Consider the following 14,205-nt stretch of genomic DNA (forward strand, 5'->3'; position numbering starts at 1 on the left):
CTTTTTCAAAGTCACTGAAACTTGGTTTTAAATCTTAAAACAAAAGTTTGACATTTTGGGAAATACACGTGTACACTTTCTTGCTGAGATTTACGCGGGAAGATCAATAAGTCTAATGGTAACAAAATCGGTGTAGCAGCATCTCTAAAGCTCAGTAATTAAAACATTAAGTCTTTATTGTATAATCTGTACAAAAAGTGTAAAAACATACTGTGGTTTTATGTGCAGGGATATTAGCTGTGCACAGTTATGTCCTGAAAACTTAGGTTAATTTACATTTCAAGCTAAACAAACAAGAAATAATACATTACTGTAATTAGTGAACTTCAGAGGTGCAGCAATCAACACAAATACGTTGGAAACAAGTTGGGTTGCCAACCTCCCTCTGCTCTGATCACCTGCCGGCTTTCTAGGTCATCTGATACATCAGCAGTAGCAGATCATATGCTGATCCCACCACGAGTGAGATCAACTGTCATCCAATCACGGGCTCCCTTATGCGCATCAGTTGTAGGTATAACGTAAATGCGCTAATTCCTGCAACGGCAAAACGTATAAGGACTTCTCTCTGGTTGTGCAAAAGGACAAAGGACTCAAGAGTAGCAAAATATATCCATGGAAAAAGTAAAGTTGGGGAGTCATACCCACACCGCTGTGGCAACGTGCAACAGTTAAAAAGCTCTTGTGCACACAGCTCTTGTGCACTCACCGGAAATGACGATCGCAACTGTTTGCTAACATTATCGTTTGAGGTTACAAATCATTACAGAATGCTAAATGAACCCAATAAACAATGGTGATGGCTTCTATCCGACAACAGGATAATTAAGTTATAATTGTATAGTGCGGTGTTCATCACAACCGCAGCTGGAACCTTCCCTTTCACTACGTAGCCAAGATGGCGGCCATTGAGGCTGAGAAGTCTCAGCGTTTCACACTCAACTGTTTGACTGTTATGACTACACCATTCAGTTACTCACAGTTCACTGCATTTTGCCATACTGGTCAGCGGGAACTCACTTGTGCACTCAAAATATTAAGTGTAAGTACAGAAGTAGATTTATGCAAATTTCTGGCTCTGTGAGCCTGCACTTAGCACAGTGGTGCTTTGAGCTAAATACTGTTGTCAGTATGCTAACATGTTGATGTTTAGCATAATGTTTACCATGTCAACACCTTAGCTTATTAGCATGTTAGCATGTTAACATACGCTAATTAGCACCAAAAGCAAGGTAGGCTACAGCTGAGGCTGATAGGGATGTAATTAGTTTTGCAGGTATTTTTTCAAAAATATTTTGGGCCAATGAACATTTTGACTTAATGATTGCACTAGATGAAAAGTCAGTAGATCACCAATTTTAGGAGGATTCATCCCCTGGGGACCACAAATTTAATGACAATCTCTCCAATCGTTTTTGAGATATTTGGGTATGGACAGAAGTGGTGCCATCTAAGAAGCCATGGTGCTAGCCTGGCCGAAAAAATATATTAACTAGTGCTATATAACATGTGCATTCATTCTCTGCAATCAATTGTCATAAAGCTATGGAACCTTGTACCTTGTGCAATTTTGGGGGGGTTTGACTTATGGAATTTACAGTTCTATCCTCCATGACTGGAAAATCCAGCTGTTCAGTCAAGATGGAGGAGGTGGATGTCCTTTGTGCACAGTTGCCATTCTCCATCCTGCCTCTGTCTGCTGTCCAGAGTTCCGTGGTGAGATGTCTGCGGTGGCCCTTCTCTTGGCTTTTCTTTTGCCCGTTGCTGCTGGCTTGGAAGCATGTCCAGCTGTCCCATCATTCTGTCAGCGCTGCTGTCTCCCTCAGCCCCAGATTAAAAATGGCAAAGGAGCCGCCAGGAAAAGTGGCTCGCCCCGTCTCTCAGGACTTATGTCAAAAATGTTTCAGTCCTCAGGTAATTTGCTACAGTCTGGGATCCTTTCACTATTACTTCAAAGAGCCTCGCAAAGAGAGGGAAAGAGAGAGAAATGAAAGGGAGGAAAAATTATATTTAGTTGTGAGTAGTGACAGATCTACATTCTTGAGTATTGACATGCGATCTGAGTGAGGAGTCCTCCTTTACTAGGGATGCTGACTGAGTCTGCAGCCATCCTTAAATCTGACTCATGGAAATCACTGCGTCCATGGACTGTCCAAAATTAGGCTTAGTGAAACAAACTGACTCAACTCTAAAAGAGTCCACAGTCATTTAAAAAGATTGAACAGTTTATCATCTGGTTATTCACATTTGACACATTACAAGTTACTAAGCACAGGTTGCTTAATGTTATTCGTGATTTCTACATAATACTACTGCACATGAATCTAAATAATTTCCTTTTGCTTCGCAAATATAAGGCGTCACACTGAATGGGAACAATTTCCCTTGACTTGTAATGTAACCCAAGGCAGCTTTCTTAATCTGGAAGTAGCTTGAAGTGTATTAATTATTCTTAAATGGTCTTAGATCTGTGCACTTATGTAAATGTTGGCAAGAGAAGCTGGTTCTGCCCTCTGTGTAAGATAACCCTCTGCTATTGGACTTAAATACAAACTGGTTAAGACCTGTGGAATGAGGAAAGGAGACCGGAAATTTAGATGTATTAGGGGATTGTCACACAGCCGAAGTATTTAGTTTAAGTTATTCAAGAATCAGCCATGAAGTGAGAGATCTGAAGAGCATCTGTCCTGTGCACTCCTGCTGTTTGTGTGTATGCTTTTAAGGGTTTTTGAAATGCACCTACACAAAGGTATACACAGATTCTCCGCAGGCCGTGACAAACCCGTGACATCTCCACAGCACAACGTGCTTCAAGCTTTCTCCAAATCAGGAATGCATGGGTGCATTCATGGCAAACAAAAACAGTGATTAAAGAGGGTAACAGGATCAGCTCTAATCAGCGTGTCCTGAGAAAACGTCAAGGAGTTTTCAACCATTGTCAGGTCACTCCAAGGGGTGATCTCTTAACCTATTAATTATGTGCCTTGCCGCAGCAATCGTCCTCTCTGGCGTGAGCGACCTTCTCTGCTCTCATATGTCTGTGCAGAATGATCAAAACGCACAGAGAGACAGTGAGGGGAATCAAGCTTCCAGTGATGTGCCTGCCCTCTCATTTTTCTGACAAGGAACAATGGCCACCTCATAACTAATGGCATAGAAAGAGATTCTTCAGTTCACAGAGGAGTAAAGAGGGGGGGGATAACCATTATCCAAAGACATGTTCTATCATGTGATGAATTCTGTTAACTAAAGCCAACCTGCCGGCGCCTCCCTGCTGAAAATATTCAGAGCTTGTATTAAAGATTTGATCATCGGATAAAGATTGGGTTGAGCATTGAGAGACAAAGAAAGAAGAATGATGATCATACATTTTGGGCTTATCACTGATGGAATAGCTCAACGACATCCTCTATTGAGCCCAAATGACAACGATGCTGCACGACTCGACTTTGTCAATGCTGCCCTCTGTTGGTCAGAAGCTAAACATCTTCCTGACCTCTCAACTAATTCCACACTCAGTAGCTGTGTCCCAATCCAGCGGCTGCATCCTTCGGAGGACCCAGCCTTTGCGGTCCGCGTCGGCCGCGTCCTTTGAGGACCGCGAAGGCCGGACCAAGGCTGCTCCCGTGCCTAGAATCCCTGCTCAGGATATACACAAATTCACACAGAAATCATGTACATGGATGTATTATTGTGGGTTTAAATAAATAAAAGAAAAAGGTGACAGTCACAACTGTCATCTCTGCGACAGCAACAATAACACATCAGAAGTGTATTGTCCTCTCTACTGGTTGTCGTATTAGTAAAGGCGTTGTATAGGATGAGAGCTAATGTAACTGTAACCTTAAGTACAGGATGGTCAAATGGAGATATTAAGGACTAATGTCTTAATTCCAAGCTACAGTTGCTGAATGTTTGTCCCCAGTGAAGAGGCCGTCGTTCTTCGCCCTCAGCTTGATGAACTGAGCCGTTTGCTCCTGGCTAACAAAACAAAATGTAGAGTTAGTTTTATTTCACACCACAAAACAAAAGGAGCAAAATACTCAAGTTCAGGTTATCCGTGTAATTAATCTCAACGTTTGTAACGTTACCGGACTTAAAGTGATATTTTAGGTTCACAACCTGAGCTCCTGTTGGTCCGTTTATGGACATAATATGAAGTATAAATCATCTGTAAAATCGTCACAATCTCAGTAAAATATTAGTCAACCTCTGAGGTTTAAAAGTGAAGGCATTAAAAGTTTGTTTCCAAGGCCAACTACGGTCGGATGCAGGCAGACGAGCTGCCGGTAACGTTAGCTAGCTTGTCAGCTACTACTACTATTAACAAACGTGATGTTATAAGCTCCCGGTAATAGAGCAGCGGCTCCCGGTAACATTAGCTAGTTTGTCAGCTACGAACGTCACGTAACTTAACCGATCATTTTAACAAACGTGTGATGTTATAAGGTCCCTTGTTTTTTGTTTTAACATTTGTATCTGTTGAAACCCAATACTTACATTTAAAAGTGAATGACGCCTCTTCTCCAGCTGCCGCTTCACTCGCCGCCATGTGGATTAAAATAAAACCTTCATCGGCACGCAATGCATCTTGGGATATGTTGGGCCGCGAAGGATCCATCAGTTGTGTCCTCTGAATCTGGGGTTGAAGGCTGCATTCGTCGGCTGCATTTGAAGGAGTCTTCGAAATGGGACAGCCATAGTCGCAGCCGCTGTGACGCAATCCATCGACAAATGCAGCCTCCGAAGGATGCAGCCGCTGGATTGGGACACAGCTAGTATCTAGTTTATCACTGCCTTTGCTCATAATTTCACAGCTGGTGCTCACAGTGAACATTTTACTACAAGTTACACACAAAGACTGATTATGAGTGCAGTTAAGAATACAGAATACAGAATAAAAATAAATAATATATATAATTATTTATTTCTGTATCTCTTTATGTATCAGTCTTGTAGACACTGAGTAAAAGAACAGAAACTAATTTGTAAGCACAAAATAATGTATGGGTTTGTAGAGAATAATGTGCAAAATATGTAAAAAGTCAATAAAGAGTCATAGAATTGGAAGACGAAGTAAAAAAGCCATAGTATAGTATAACAAAAATGTATAAATATATATATATATATATATATATATTTATGGTTAGTCGGAAAAAGTCATAAAAATGTAATAGTGTAGCATGTCGAAAAAAGTCATGGTTTAGAATATCGAAAAAAGTTTTTTTAAAGATTTTAAAAAGTCACAGTATATTACGTCTACAAAAGCTTTTAAAAATCATAGCATACAATGACTTTTTCTATGGAACACCATAATATCACTTTTTAAAGACATTTCTAAGGTATCATGACACTATATTACACATGTTTATTTGTGGCTATGGTTTTTTATGACAGTTTTATGACTCTTTTATGGCTTAATATATGATATTATTATAACAGAATATACTTTTGTATGACATACTCTGATATTCGTTAGGACTCTATTTTTGGCACACCCCAGTGGTAATGCTCTACGATACACAGCAATGTACTAGACTGCTAGCTAGTAAACATGGATGTAAAGAATGCAGAGTTCAAAATCGCTTTTGTAAATGTCTTATGAGGAAGGAAAAGTCCTTGATACATTTATTAGACCTCAAGGATACACAGAATACCTTTTAGTGAGTAACAGTGAATGTAAATATCACTTTTGTTTGTTTACAAGGAAACTCCCCTGAGCACCTTTAAGTCGACTGTTGCTTAGCTTAGCATAAAGACTGGAAGAAGGGGACACAGTAAGCCTGGCTCTGCACAAATGCTTAAAATAAAGTAGGCCTTCAAGCACTTCTAGAGCTTATCTCGTCGTACATTGTTTGTTTAATCCAGGCTGCAATCAACGACTATGTTTATGAGCAATAGATCCGCCCACTACTTTTTCAAATAACTGATTAATCATTCAGTCTTTAATTTGTCAGAAAATATTGAAAATGCCCATTAAAGTTTCCCCTTGCCCAAGGTGACATCTACACATTTCTCATTTTGCCCCAGCAGAAAAGTTTAAAAAAAACAAGGATTTTCAATGACAGCAAACGCAGCAAATTCACATTTTACAAGAAACCACACAATATTAAAAATGGTCCATGATAAATGACTTAAACAATTTAAACTGTAGACAACTGATCATTTTAGCACTAGATGAATTCTTTAAAGAGGGAAAAGATTTTTTTTTAAAACAGAGGAATTTGTTTAGGATGAGAGTAACTGGAAGGAAGTGGATGTGTGTGGACAATTCAGAAATTTGCAATTAACCAAAGGACTCACCCCTTTCCTCTCAGCAGCGCCATCATGTGGTCAGCCGACAGAAAGTCATCAGCTGGCCCAGAGTCAGTGTGAGTTGGGTTAAGGGTGCAGCACAGGACAATTGAGCGTCACACATCCAGGTACACTGTGGCTCCATCTGCCAGGACAGCTCTGCAGGCTGTAGCACAGTCATCACTGCTGGAGGATCCTGGGAGGAGACAGAGAGTGATTAGAGACTCATATATATATATGAATGCATTAACTAAAGTGTTGGAGGAGAGAAAGATATGAGGCAAAAAGACTTAAGTCGGGTAATTACTATACGACATGTTTTAATAACATTTTTATTGCACACAATAATATGGCTTTTAATGACATAATATACTATGACTGTTTTATGGCTTTTCACGGCATATTGTACTATGATATTTTTTGTGACATTTTATGCCATTCATGTTTTTTATGTCATACTATACTATATTTATATATATTATACTATGATTTGTTTGTGACATTTTATGGCATACTATATACTATGGTATTTTTTATGACTTTTATATGGTATACTATAACATTTTAATTATATAATCGGTCAAATAACTCATGAACGAAATCAAGTCATTTCGAGACATCTTTTAGGAGCTGCAACCACTTTTTAACAAGTGGAAAACTTAAGTTTATGGGTTGTAGGCCTGTTACCACTTTAAACTGGTATACAATCAAGGATATTAGACACACCAAACAGATATTATCTGAAACAATAGTATTGCCTATATCACATTACACAGATTACTAAACTGTAAGCTTTGGCCTGTGATTATTTGGTTCCAAGAAAAGTTTCACACGGACATAGCGTTGCTATTACACACAGACTCACATGTGTATTTGATAAAGGCAGCTGTGGACTATAAACATACAAACTGAGACTCATTGGCTTCAGCACAAATTTTATTTAGAAGAAAAATACAAAATATAGGAAATTTGAATAATATGTACACTATACATTTCCAGCATGGAGAGTTTTTCCTCCTCTCCACAGCCAATGATCACAGCTAGTTCCCACTAGGTGGCTCTGCTGTCCTCAGTTCGTCAGTCTCTGATCCACTCCATCAAAACCAAGGCCTCCACATGGTCGAAGAAGAGTTCGGTGGTGACCCCTCCCTCAGTGTAGGGTGTGGAGGGGATCTCAGTGTGAGGAAAGGGGGGCAGTGGAGGGCAGGGGGGCCAGAGTGAGAGGCTGTGGGCGAGAAACTGAGGAAGGAGGTGTTGGAGGACAGAGGTGACAGGCTGGGTGGGAACGGGAAGTGAGAGGCAAATGACGGGAAAGGAGGAGAGGTGGCATAAGCGGAGAAAGAAGGGGAGAACCAGGGGGAGGGAGGAGGGGACAGGTAGTCGTGGAACGGTGTGGAACAAGAGAGGGGCTGAAATGGGGAGTGAGATGGAAACTTAAGAGACTCCTCTCTCCTCTCAGATGTGTAAATGACGTCAGACATTACATCTGGTCCTTTGGTCATCTCAGTGTCCGCCACTCTAGTATTGTTTGGCTGCTGTACCTCTGTGTGATGTCTCAGCCCCTCCATGAGGCGTGTTCTCTGCGCTGGGGTTATTTTGTGCATGTAGCTGGTCAGCTGGGCCACGCACTGCTGAAAACCTGCACTCTCGATGGTGAAGAGAGTGGGAGGGCTGGACTCTGAGCGATGAAGGCTTACCACAGGAGCACGAGTCTTCATGTGGCTGTCAGTAGAGTCTGCAGCAAAGAGAAGGCACCAGGGTGAGGGATAAAACAGGGGTGGAAGATTAAAACGCTGATTTGCAGCAGGAAAAAAAAGGAGATTTTCATGAAAAATGTAATAAGTTAAAAGGAGTTAAAGAACTACTTTGTCTTTGACTAACCCTTTCTCAGTTTCCTCCCATCTGTCCACTTCTGAACATATTCCACAGCCAAGTCAAGAATCTCTGCTTTCTCTATTTTAGGATTCTGAAGCCGCTGTTGGTGATAACAGTGCAAAAGGGGGGGGGGGGGGGGGGGGCATACATTTCATCATTGTAAGGTTATGATTCCCCTTAAACGCGTAGAGAGGCTGGATGGGATTTTGTTTAACATGACTCACTGGATCAGACGTGTGACTCAACAGCAAACTTCTCAGTTCGGCCAGACTTTGATTTATTCTGTCTCTTCTCTTCTTTTCCACCACTGGTTTGAGAACCTGGAGACACACAAGCCGCATTGTGTGAGTATGGTGAAGTTGTTGTGTATCATTAGAACAACTTGGGTTGCCAGGTTGTGGAATAATAACCTTGTTGGTTAGCATGCCTGCAGTAATAATGTTAATTCCTTAACAAACATGGCAAACTAAAAATAGTCCTCATTAATGGCGTATAACTGCTCTCAACATTAATAAAGCTATACATCTTAAATAACCTTTGTAATATTAAGAGAAATTAGGCTATCAAATAAGTTCTTACCCTTTTTCTACTCTTGCCATCCTCCACAATTGGGCTTTGTAGCTTCCTGGTCATGTTGTAGTCTTTGGTCCAAATGTCCCGACTGAAGGCTGCAGCAGTGAAAACGGCCTCCAGCTCTCTGAGGGCCATTATAAGTAGAGCTCATGCGGCCTCTGATTGGCTGACAAGTGTGAGTGACGACACTTGGTCGGTCTGAAAATGGTCTGTCCTAACTTTATTAAGGACCGTGAATAAATTCACTCAATCGATACTATTCATTTCAAACAGTGATCAGGTTGTGAGATTTCTCTAAAATAACTTATATAACATATTAAAGGCAACAATATTACCAATGACCAATAGCGGATCTTTACAAGTGATGACATCATCAGACCAAAAGGCAGCCTTGTTTTATAGTTTATCAACCTACATCATTCGTGAAAGGTTAAGCACAATATATATGTTGTAAGAACATTTCAGACGTTAGAAGTGGGCATTGAAACAGTATCTAATGATGTGGGATGGCCATCGTCTCATACAGCATTTATTGATTTCATTAGGCCAAATGTATTGTGAGCTCTCTGAATTACCTTTAACGCCTCCCAGAAGTGAGACTATGGGAACTTTTTTTTTTACTCGTGGGAACAGAAATGAAGTGAGAAAGTGGGCAGCCATGAGGACTTTTTATGATGTGTGAGACATCCACACGTTGAATAAGTGCTGAAAGAGACCAAATGAGAGCAGCGTTGGTCACAATGAAGAAGTGGATTAACTTACACAGCCCAGTATAAGAAATCACACATGTTCACCTGCGAATGCAAGACCCTCCGATTTACGCATTGACAGTTAAGCACATCAAATTTAAAAAACTATTTAACTGATAAACCAATAGATCGAGGTACCGCAGTGGCAAAAGGGGAACAGGTCACATGTGTCCGCTGATGTGACGAAGTGCGAGGATGATTATTACACCTGAGTGTTAAGTGTGCGCGGCCTCGGGTCAGCACGATACCCGATGTTTGGACTTCACACAAGATCCCTCTTTAAAAAAAAAGAATCAAAGCAGTTGTTTTCTTCGTGTTCCCAGCCCCGTTTGATTTCAACTCTTTTGTCAGTGTGGCCGACACACCCGACGAGTCACGGTATTAGAAGTCAACGGTCCGTTTCTCTGCAAACCAAAGGGCGCGTTTTCACTAATTAGTTTCCATCACAGGCTCAGGCGAGCACGTTATGGGGCTTATTTATGGGGCGGGTCCACGTGGCTTAAACAAGTTAAATATGTGTTTCCTCTTCCTATAACTACATCATCATACTCCTGTAGGGGGGGGAATGCAACTACTATAATGGAAATTGTGATCATATGTTTAAAATAAAAGTGCTTTAAAGTGAGTTTCCTTGAGTTCCTCTCTTCCATGGTTACCAACCGTGATCTCTGAGCTGTTACTAATCGCCATCTCTTTCATTTGAAACGGAAGTGTCGTTGCCTCTGAAAAGCCACTTAATCTAGGAGATCCCCGTGATCCGATCATCCCAGTGTTATCTCCACACTCAAGCCTATTATGGGGATCAGGCTGCCCATAAATGCAGTGCGGAGAAAGCTACCCCCCAAAAAACACAAAACTCAAAGCCCAGTCATCCCAAACTTTAGGCTGAAATCATTTTAGAAAAGTGCGAACAACAGCTTCAGTCAGGAGTCAAAAGAGAAGTCTAAAGACAAACACGGCTCCTTCACACAGCGCGTTTAGGTGTGAATCGGACAATATGGCTCAACACCAGGCCAGGTCCTCATTAGAGATATGTTAGGATGGTTTCAAATCAATGAGCAGAAATGGCTTCACCAGTTGCACCTATCTATATTTCATTATGTCGAAATTGTGCTTTAATTTGACATTATTGTGTTTATTTTGGCCTGTGATTTGGCCTGTGATTTGTATCAAACACGCATTACTACTTTGCAGTTAAATATTTAACATTTATTCCAACACGAAAAAAAGCAGTAAATAACACTTTGATAAACACGTCAGGACATCTTATTTTTGTCACCCTCACAGGGAATTCAGTATAATATATATATATACAGTATATATCATATAATAATATTCAGTATAATATAAAACACACACATACATATATATAGATATATACACAGTATATATATACACAGTATATATCTATATATATATAAAATATAATATAACATGTTTATTTATTGAGATGGCCCTATGGACCTTGTTATAGGAGGTAAAGATCAGGAGAAGTAAACATGAAGTGTAATTATGAATACTGATGTTAAATTAAGCTATGATGAGTTTTCACTGTTAATTTACCATCTCAATTAAATGTTGATGCCTCCATGACCAAGTTAAGCAGATGAGACTGAGGACAACAAAAAGAAAAGATGTTCACTTTGCCTAATATGTAGCTTGACAGAGTTCTCCATGTGTGTCCTGGTGTTCTCATGTTTCCTTACCTCCTCATCCCTCACTCCCTAACTGTCCATGCTGGATCTGTCCCCGTTGTTTTAAAAAGCTAAATAAGTTATTAGCATGACGTCATCCAGCTAGCCAAACCTGTCTCAGCTAAATTGTATGTCACTCATTTATATCTTTAATCAGCAATTGGCTAAACTGCTTCATAGACCCGCCTCTTTTGGGCCATTTCTCCATGGCCCCAGCGCTGCTGAGACGTGCACACAGGCAGAGAGGACGTGCAGGAAACGCATATATTTTGCGCAGATATCACATTTTACAAATATTACTGGGTACATTCCATATTTCAAAAACACAAATATTGACAATTTGTATCATTTTTTTTTGTGGCTCAAGGAGGGGTGCTCAAGGTGGGGCCACGCCCCTTGGCCCTCTATTGGCCAGCTGCCACTGACAGTAGGCCTTTTTGTTATTGTCTGCACTAGAACCTCCTTGAGATGTCAACCAACATTATTAAATGAATCAAGCAATACAACTAAGACAGTCCTTATATGCACAAAGCAGCTCAAGGGAGATTGTTTCTGTCTTCATCACGATTGCATCAAAATTAATCTACTTTACGAATGACTCGATCAAACCACTAACTTTAATTAAGTTGAAGTGTTTTATGGTTTATTTTAATCTACACTTCCAGTTCAGCTCGGAAGTGAAAAGAAGTGAAAAGAAGAGGATTAGATGGAAATAAATTAAAATTCCATTCAGCGTCACTGCTGCATGCTGCTCAGTAAAGGTGAGGGGCGCGACCCACAGGGGGCGGGGCTATCTGCCAAGATATCAACACATTGCAACGAGGACACAACCTGTGCCGTTTTTTTGGAATCACTGTAAGGACAGACGGACACGAGTCAACTCTTGTCATGAAAACTGTAACTTCACCAGAGTCTCACCTGCCGAGGAGCATGAGGAGGGTAAGATGCTGCGTTCTGACTCCTGTACTGCATTTATGAGTTTTCTAAAATGTTCTTCCGGGTGCTAATTGTGATCTTTTACTTTTCAACCCCAAGGTTCCTAAACCTCTGATGGAGAAACGCAGACGGGAGCGGATCAACCAAAGTCTGGACACATTGCGACTTCTGATGCTGGACAGCACCGACAATGAGGTACGTCTGTGCGCCATGCTTTTATTTCAGTTTGATATCTGATTTAAAAAAAGGGTTGATATGTTTAAGTCTATACTTCTTATATTAAGTGAGAGTACTCTTCTCCTTTTAGAAACTGAGAAATCCGAAGGTGGAGAAGGCAGAGATCCTGGAGAGTGTGGTCAATTACCTGAAGAGGGAGAAGGGGGACGCGAAGGATCCCCGGTCCACGTCCCGGGGGCAGAGACAGAAAGCCGCCCGCCAGCACAGCTTCCATGACGGCATGAGGTCCTGTCTGCTGAGGGTCAGCCACTTCGTAGCCAGCAAGAGCAAGGAGCTGGAGGACACAGAGGAGGACGCGGTTCACGCTTCTCTTGCGAGTCCCGAGCCCCAGACACACCCTTCGTCTCCCGGCCACATCCACATGGCACAGGCCGCTTTGTCTCCTCAGCAGCTGGCCCAATGCCAGGGCGGGATGTCTCTCCCGTACCTCGACCAAAGGACTGGCCTCCACTGTGACACCAGGGAGCTGCTCTCCTCCACGGCAGCCTGCACGCACATCACCGACCCTGTGTGGAGGCCCTGGCCTCAGTGACAGCACACATTTTTAGATTTTGATACTTTTAGAAATGTACTGTAGGACGCCCACATACTGTAAATATGTATTCTGTTGTAGCCTGCAGCCTGACTGTTGTACAGCCTACAGTGAATATATTTTCCGTGAAAACCTCTCCACACTCCATGTGGTGTTTTTTTATTTAGGATTTGCTGTTTTGCACGCGCATTTTTTCTTCCTTTTTTGCTATGATTTGTATGTATATAAGTGATTTTTTTTTCTTTATGCGGTGGTGTCCGCAGGATGATTTTTAAAATTTTTTTTTGCTGTAACATGAATACAGACGCGTGCGTAAAATGCGCATTGTGACATGAATTTATTGTGATTGTGCTTGCGGAATTCTCAGTTCCAATTTCAAATAAAAAGCACAATTTCCTGATCATTCGAGTGGCCTATCTTCTGTGTGAACAGCTTGTACTTGAGCAGTCTTTGCAGTAGCAGCCTTCAATAGGAGGGGGACATCCACAGGACAGTTAACACGTACTTCCTCCAGGCTGGGCAGCCGTTATGAAGCGTTCGTCTATTGAAATGTTGATGGTGGGGGACGCCGATGCTTCTGTGAACTTAAGTGCAGTTTTTTCAAATGTAGAAAAGCAAAGGAGAGTGGTCGTTCACACACTGTTCAGCAGCCAGACTGCTCTATAGGTGAACGCAGTGTGGAGGCACCCAATTTACATAATCCACTTTAGCCACCCAAATGTTGAGTCTATGTTGTGACTCATCAACAATTATATATCCAGTTTACTGTGAACCATTTACTGAATCTCTTATGTCTAACAATCAATACAATATGCAAACAAGACGTTTGGCTATTTGGCACGCAGTGTTGGGTCAATTATAAGTGATATACAAAACAAACAGTATAATTTAAATTCATCTCCTTTTGGCTGACCAGCAACAAGTGTTCAGTTGTTTTTCTGACTTCTACCCAAATTCTCAGGTGCAGAATTACACTGTTCGTGTTTGGAGAGCCACAAAAGGGGCAGAGACAGCAGCTGTCTGTGGTGATGGGGGGGGGGGGGGTGAACCCATTCCTGATAAACAACATTTCGATCTTAATAACCACAACAAAAACACACATGTGAAATAGTATCAACTGCGCTCGGTGTGGCCATGGGTTTTAGTATTTGAGACTCTAAAGGGGATTTGTAGATTGGATGAATGTGTCTGGATGCTGCAGGGTGTGATCAGTTCGGTAATGGCCGCTGTCGTGTGCTTTTCTACATCTGAACGACTGCACGATAGGCAACGGGCTCCTGCTCATCAACACATCAATGCACACTTGAAGGTCTCG

General features: G+C 41.4%; 2 protein-coding genes across 2 annotated transcripts; one reads left to right on the plus strand and one right to left on the minus strand.

The window, feature by feature from the left end:
• Nucleotides 1-7,391: 7,391 nt before the first annotated feature.
• her11 (hairy-related 11) lies at nt 7,392-8,802 on the minus strand. The gene is made up of 4 exons (XM_076103072.1): nt 8,749-8,802; nt 8,394-8,489; nt 8,176-8,269; nt 7,392-8,029 (listed from the first exon to the last, which is right to left on the minus strand). Exons 1-4 carry the CDS (start codon nt 8,800-8,802, stop codon nt 7,392-7,394), a joined length of 882 nt encoding a protein of 293 aa, XP_075959187.1.
• Nucleotides 8,803-12,073: 3,271 nt separating this feature from the next.
• On the plus strand, nt 12,074-13,595 carry her5 (hairy-related 5). The gene is made up of 3 exons (XM_076103952.1): nt 12,074-12,124; nt 12,221-12,316; nt 12,429-13,595. Exons 1-3 carry the CDS (start codon nt 12,074-12,076, stop codon nt 12,888-12,890), a joined length of 609 nt encoding a protein of 202 aa, XP_075960067.1. The 3' UTR covers nt 12,891-13,595.
• The last annotated feature ends 610 nt before the right edge of the window (nt 13,596-14,205 follow it).

This window comes from Anarhichas minor, unplaced genomic scaffold (assembly GCF_050575085.1).
Source record: "Anarhichas minor isolate MPS153535 unplaced genomic scaffold, ASM5057508v1 ptg000028l, whole genome shotgun sequence".
NCBI classification, from domain to species: Eukaryota; Metazoa; Chordata; class Actinopteri; order Perciformes; family Anarhichadidae; genus Anarhichas; species Anarhichas minor.

What these genes read in the sequence shown, in the direction of transcription:
- her11 (XM_076103072.1), bottom strand. Translation starts at nt 8,802, where the DNA reads ATGACCAGGAAGCTACAAAGCCCAATTGTGGAGGATGGCAAGAGTAGA. An exon ending in ATGGCAAGAGTAGAAAAAGG is followed by an intron (nt 8,490 to 8,748) that starts GTAAGAACTTAT and finishes GTGTGTCTCCAG; the next exon opens with GTTCTCAAACCAGTGGTGGA. An exon ending in TGAGTCACACGTCTGATCCA is followed by an intron (nt 8,270 to 8,393) that starts GTGAGTCATGTT and finishes TATCACCAACAG; the next exon opens with CGGCTTCAGAATCCTAAAAT.
- her5 (XM_076103952.1), top strand. Translation starts at nt 12,074, where the DNA reads ATGAAAACTGTAACTTCACCAGAGTCTCACCTGCCGAGGAGCATGAGG. An exon ending in TGCCGAGGAGCATGAGGAGG is followed by an intron (nt 12,125 to 12,220) that starts GTAAGATGCTGC and finishes TTCAACCCCAAG; the next exon opens with GTTCCTAAACCTCTGATGGA. An exon ending in TGGACAGCACCGACAATGAG is followed by an intron (nt 12,317 to 12,428) that starts GTACGTCTGTGC and finishes TTCTCCTTTTAG; the next exon opens with AAACTGAGAAATCCGAAGGT.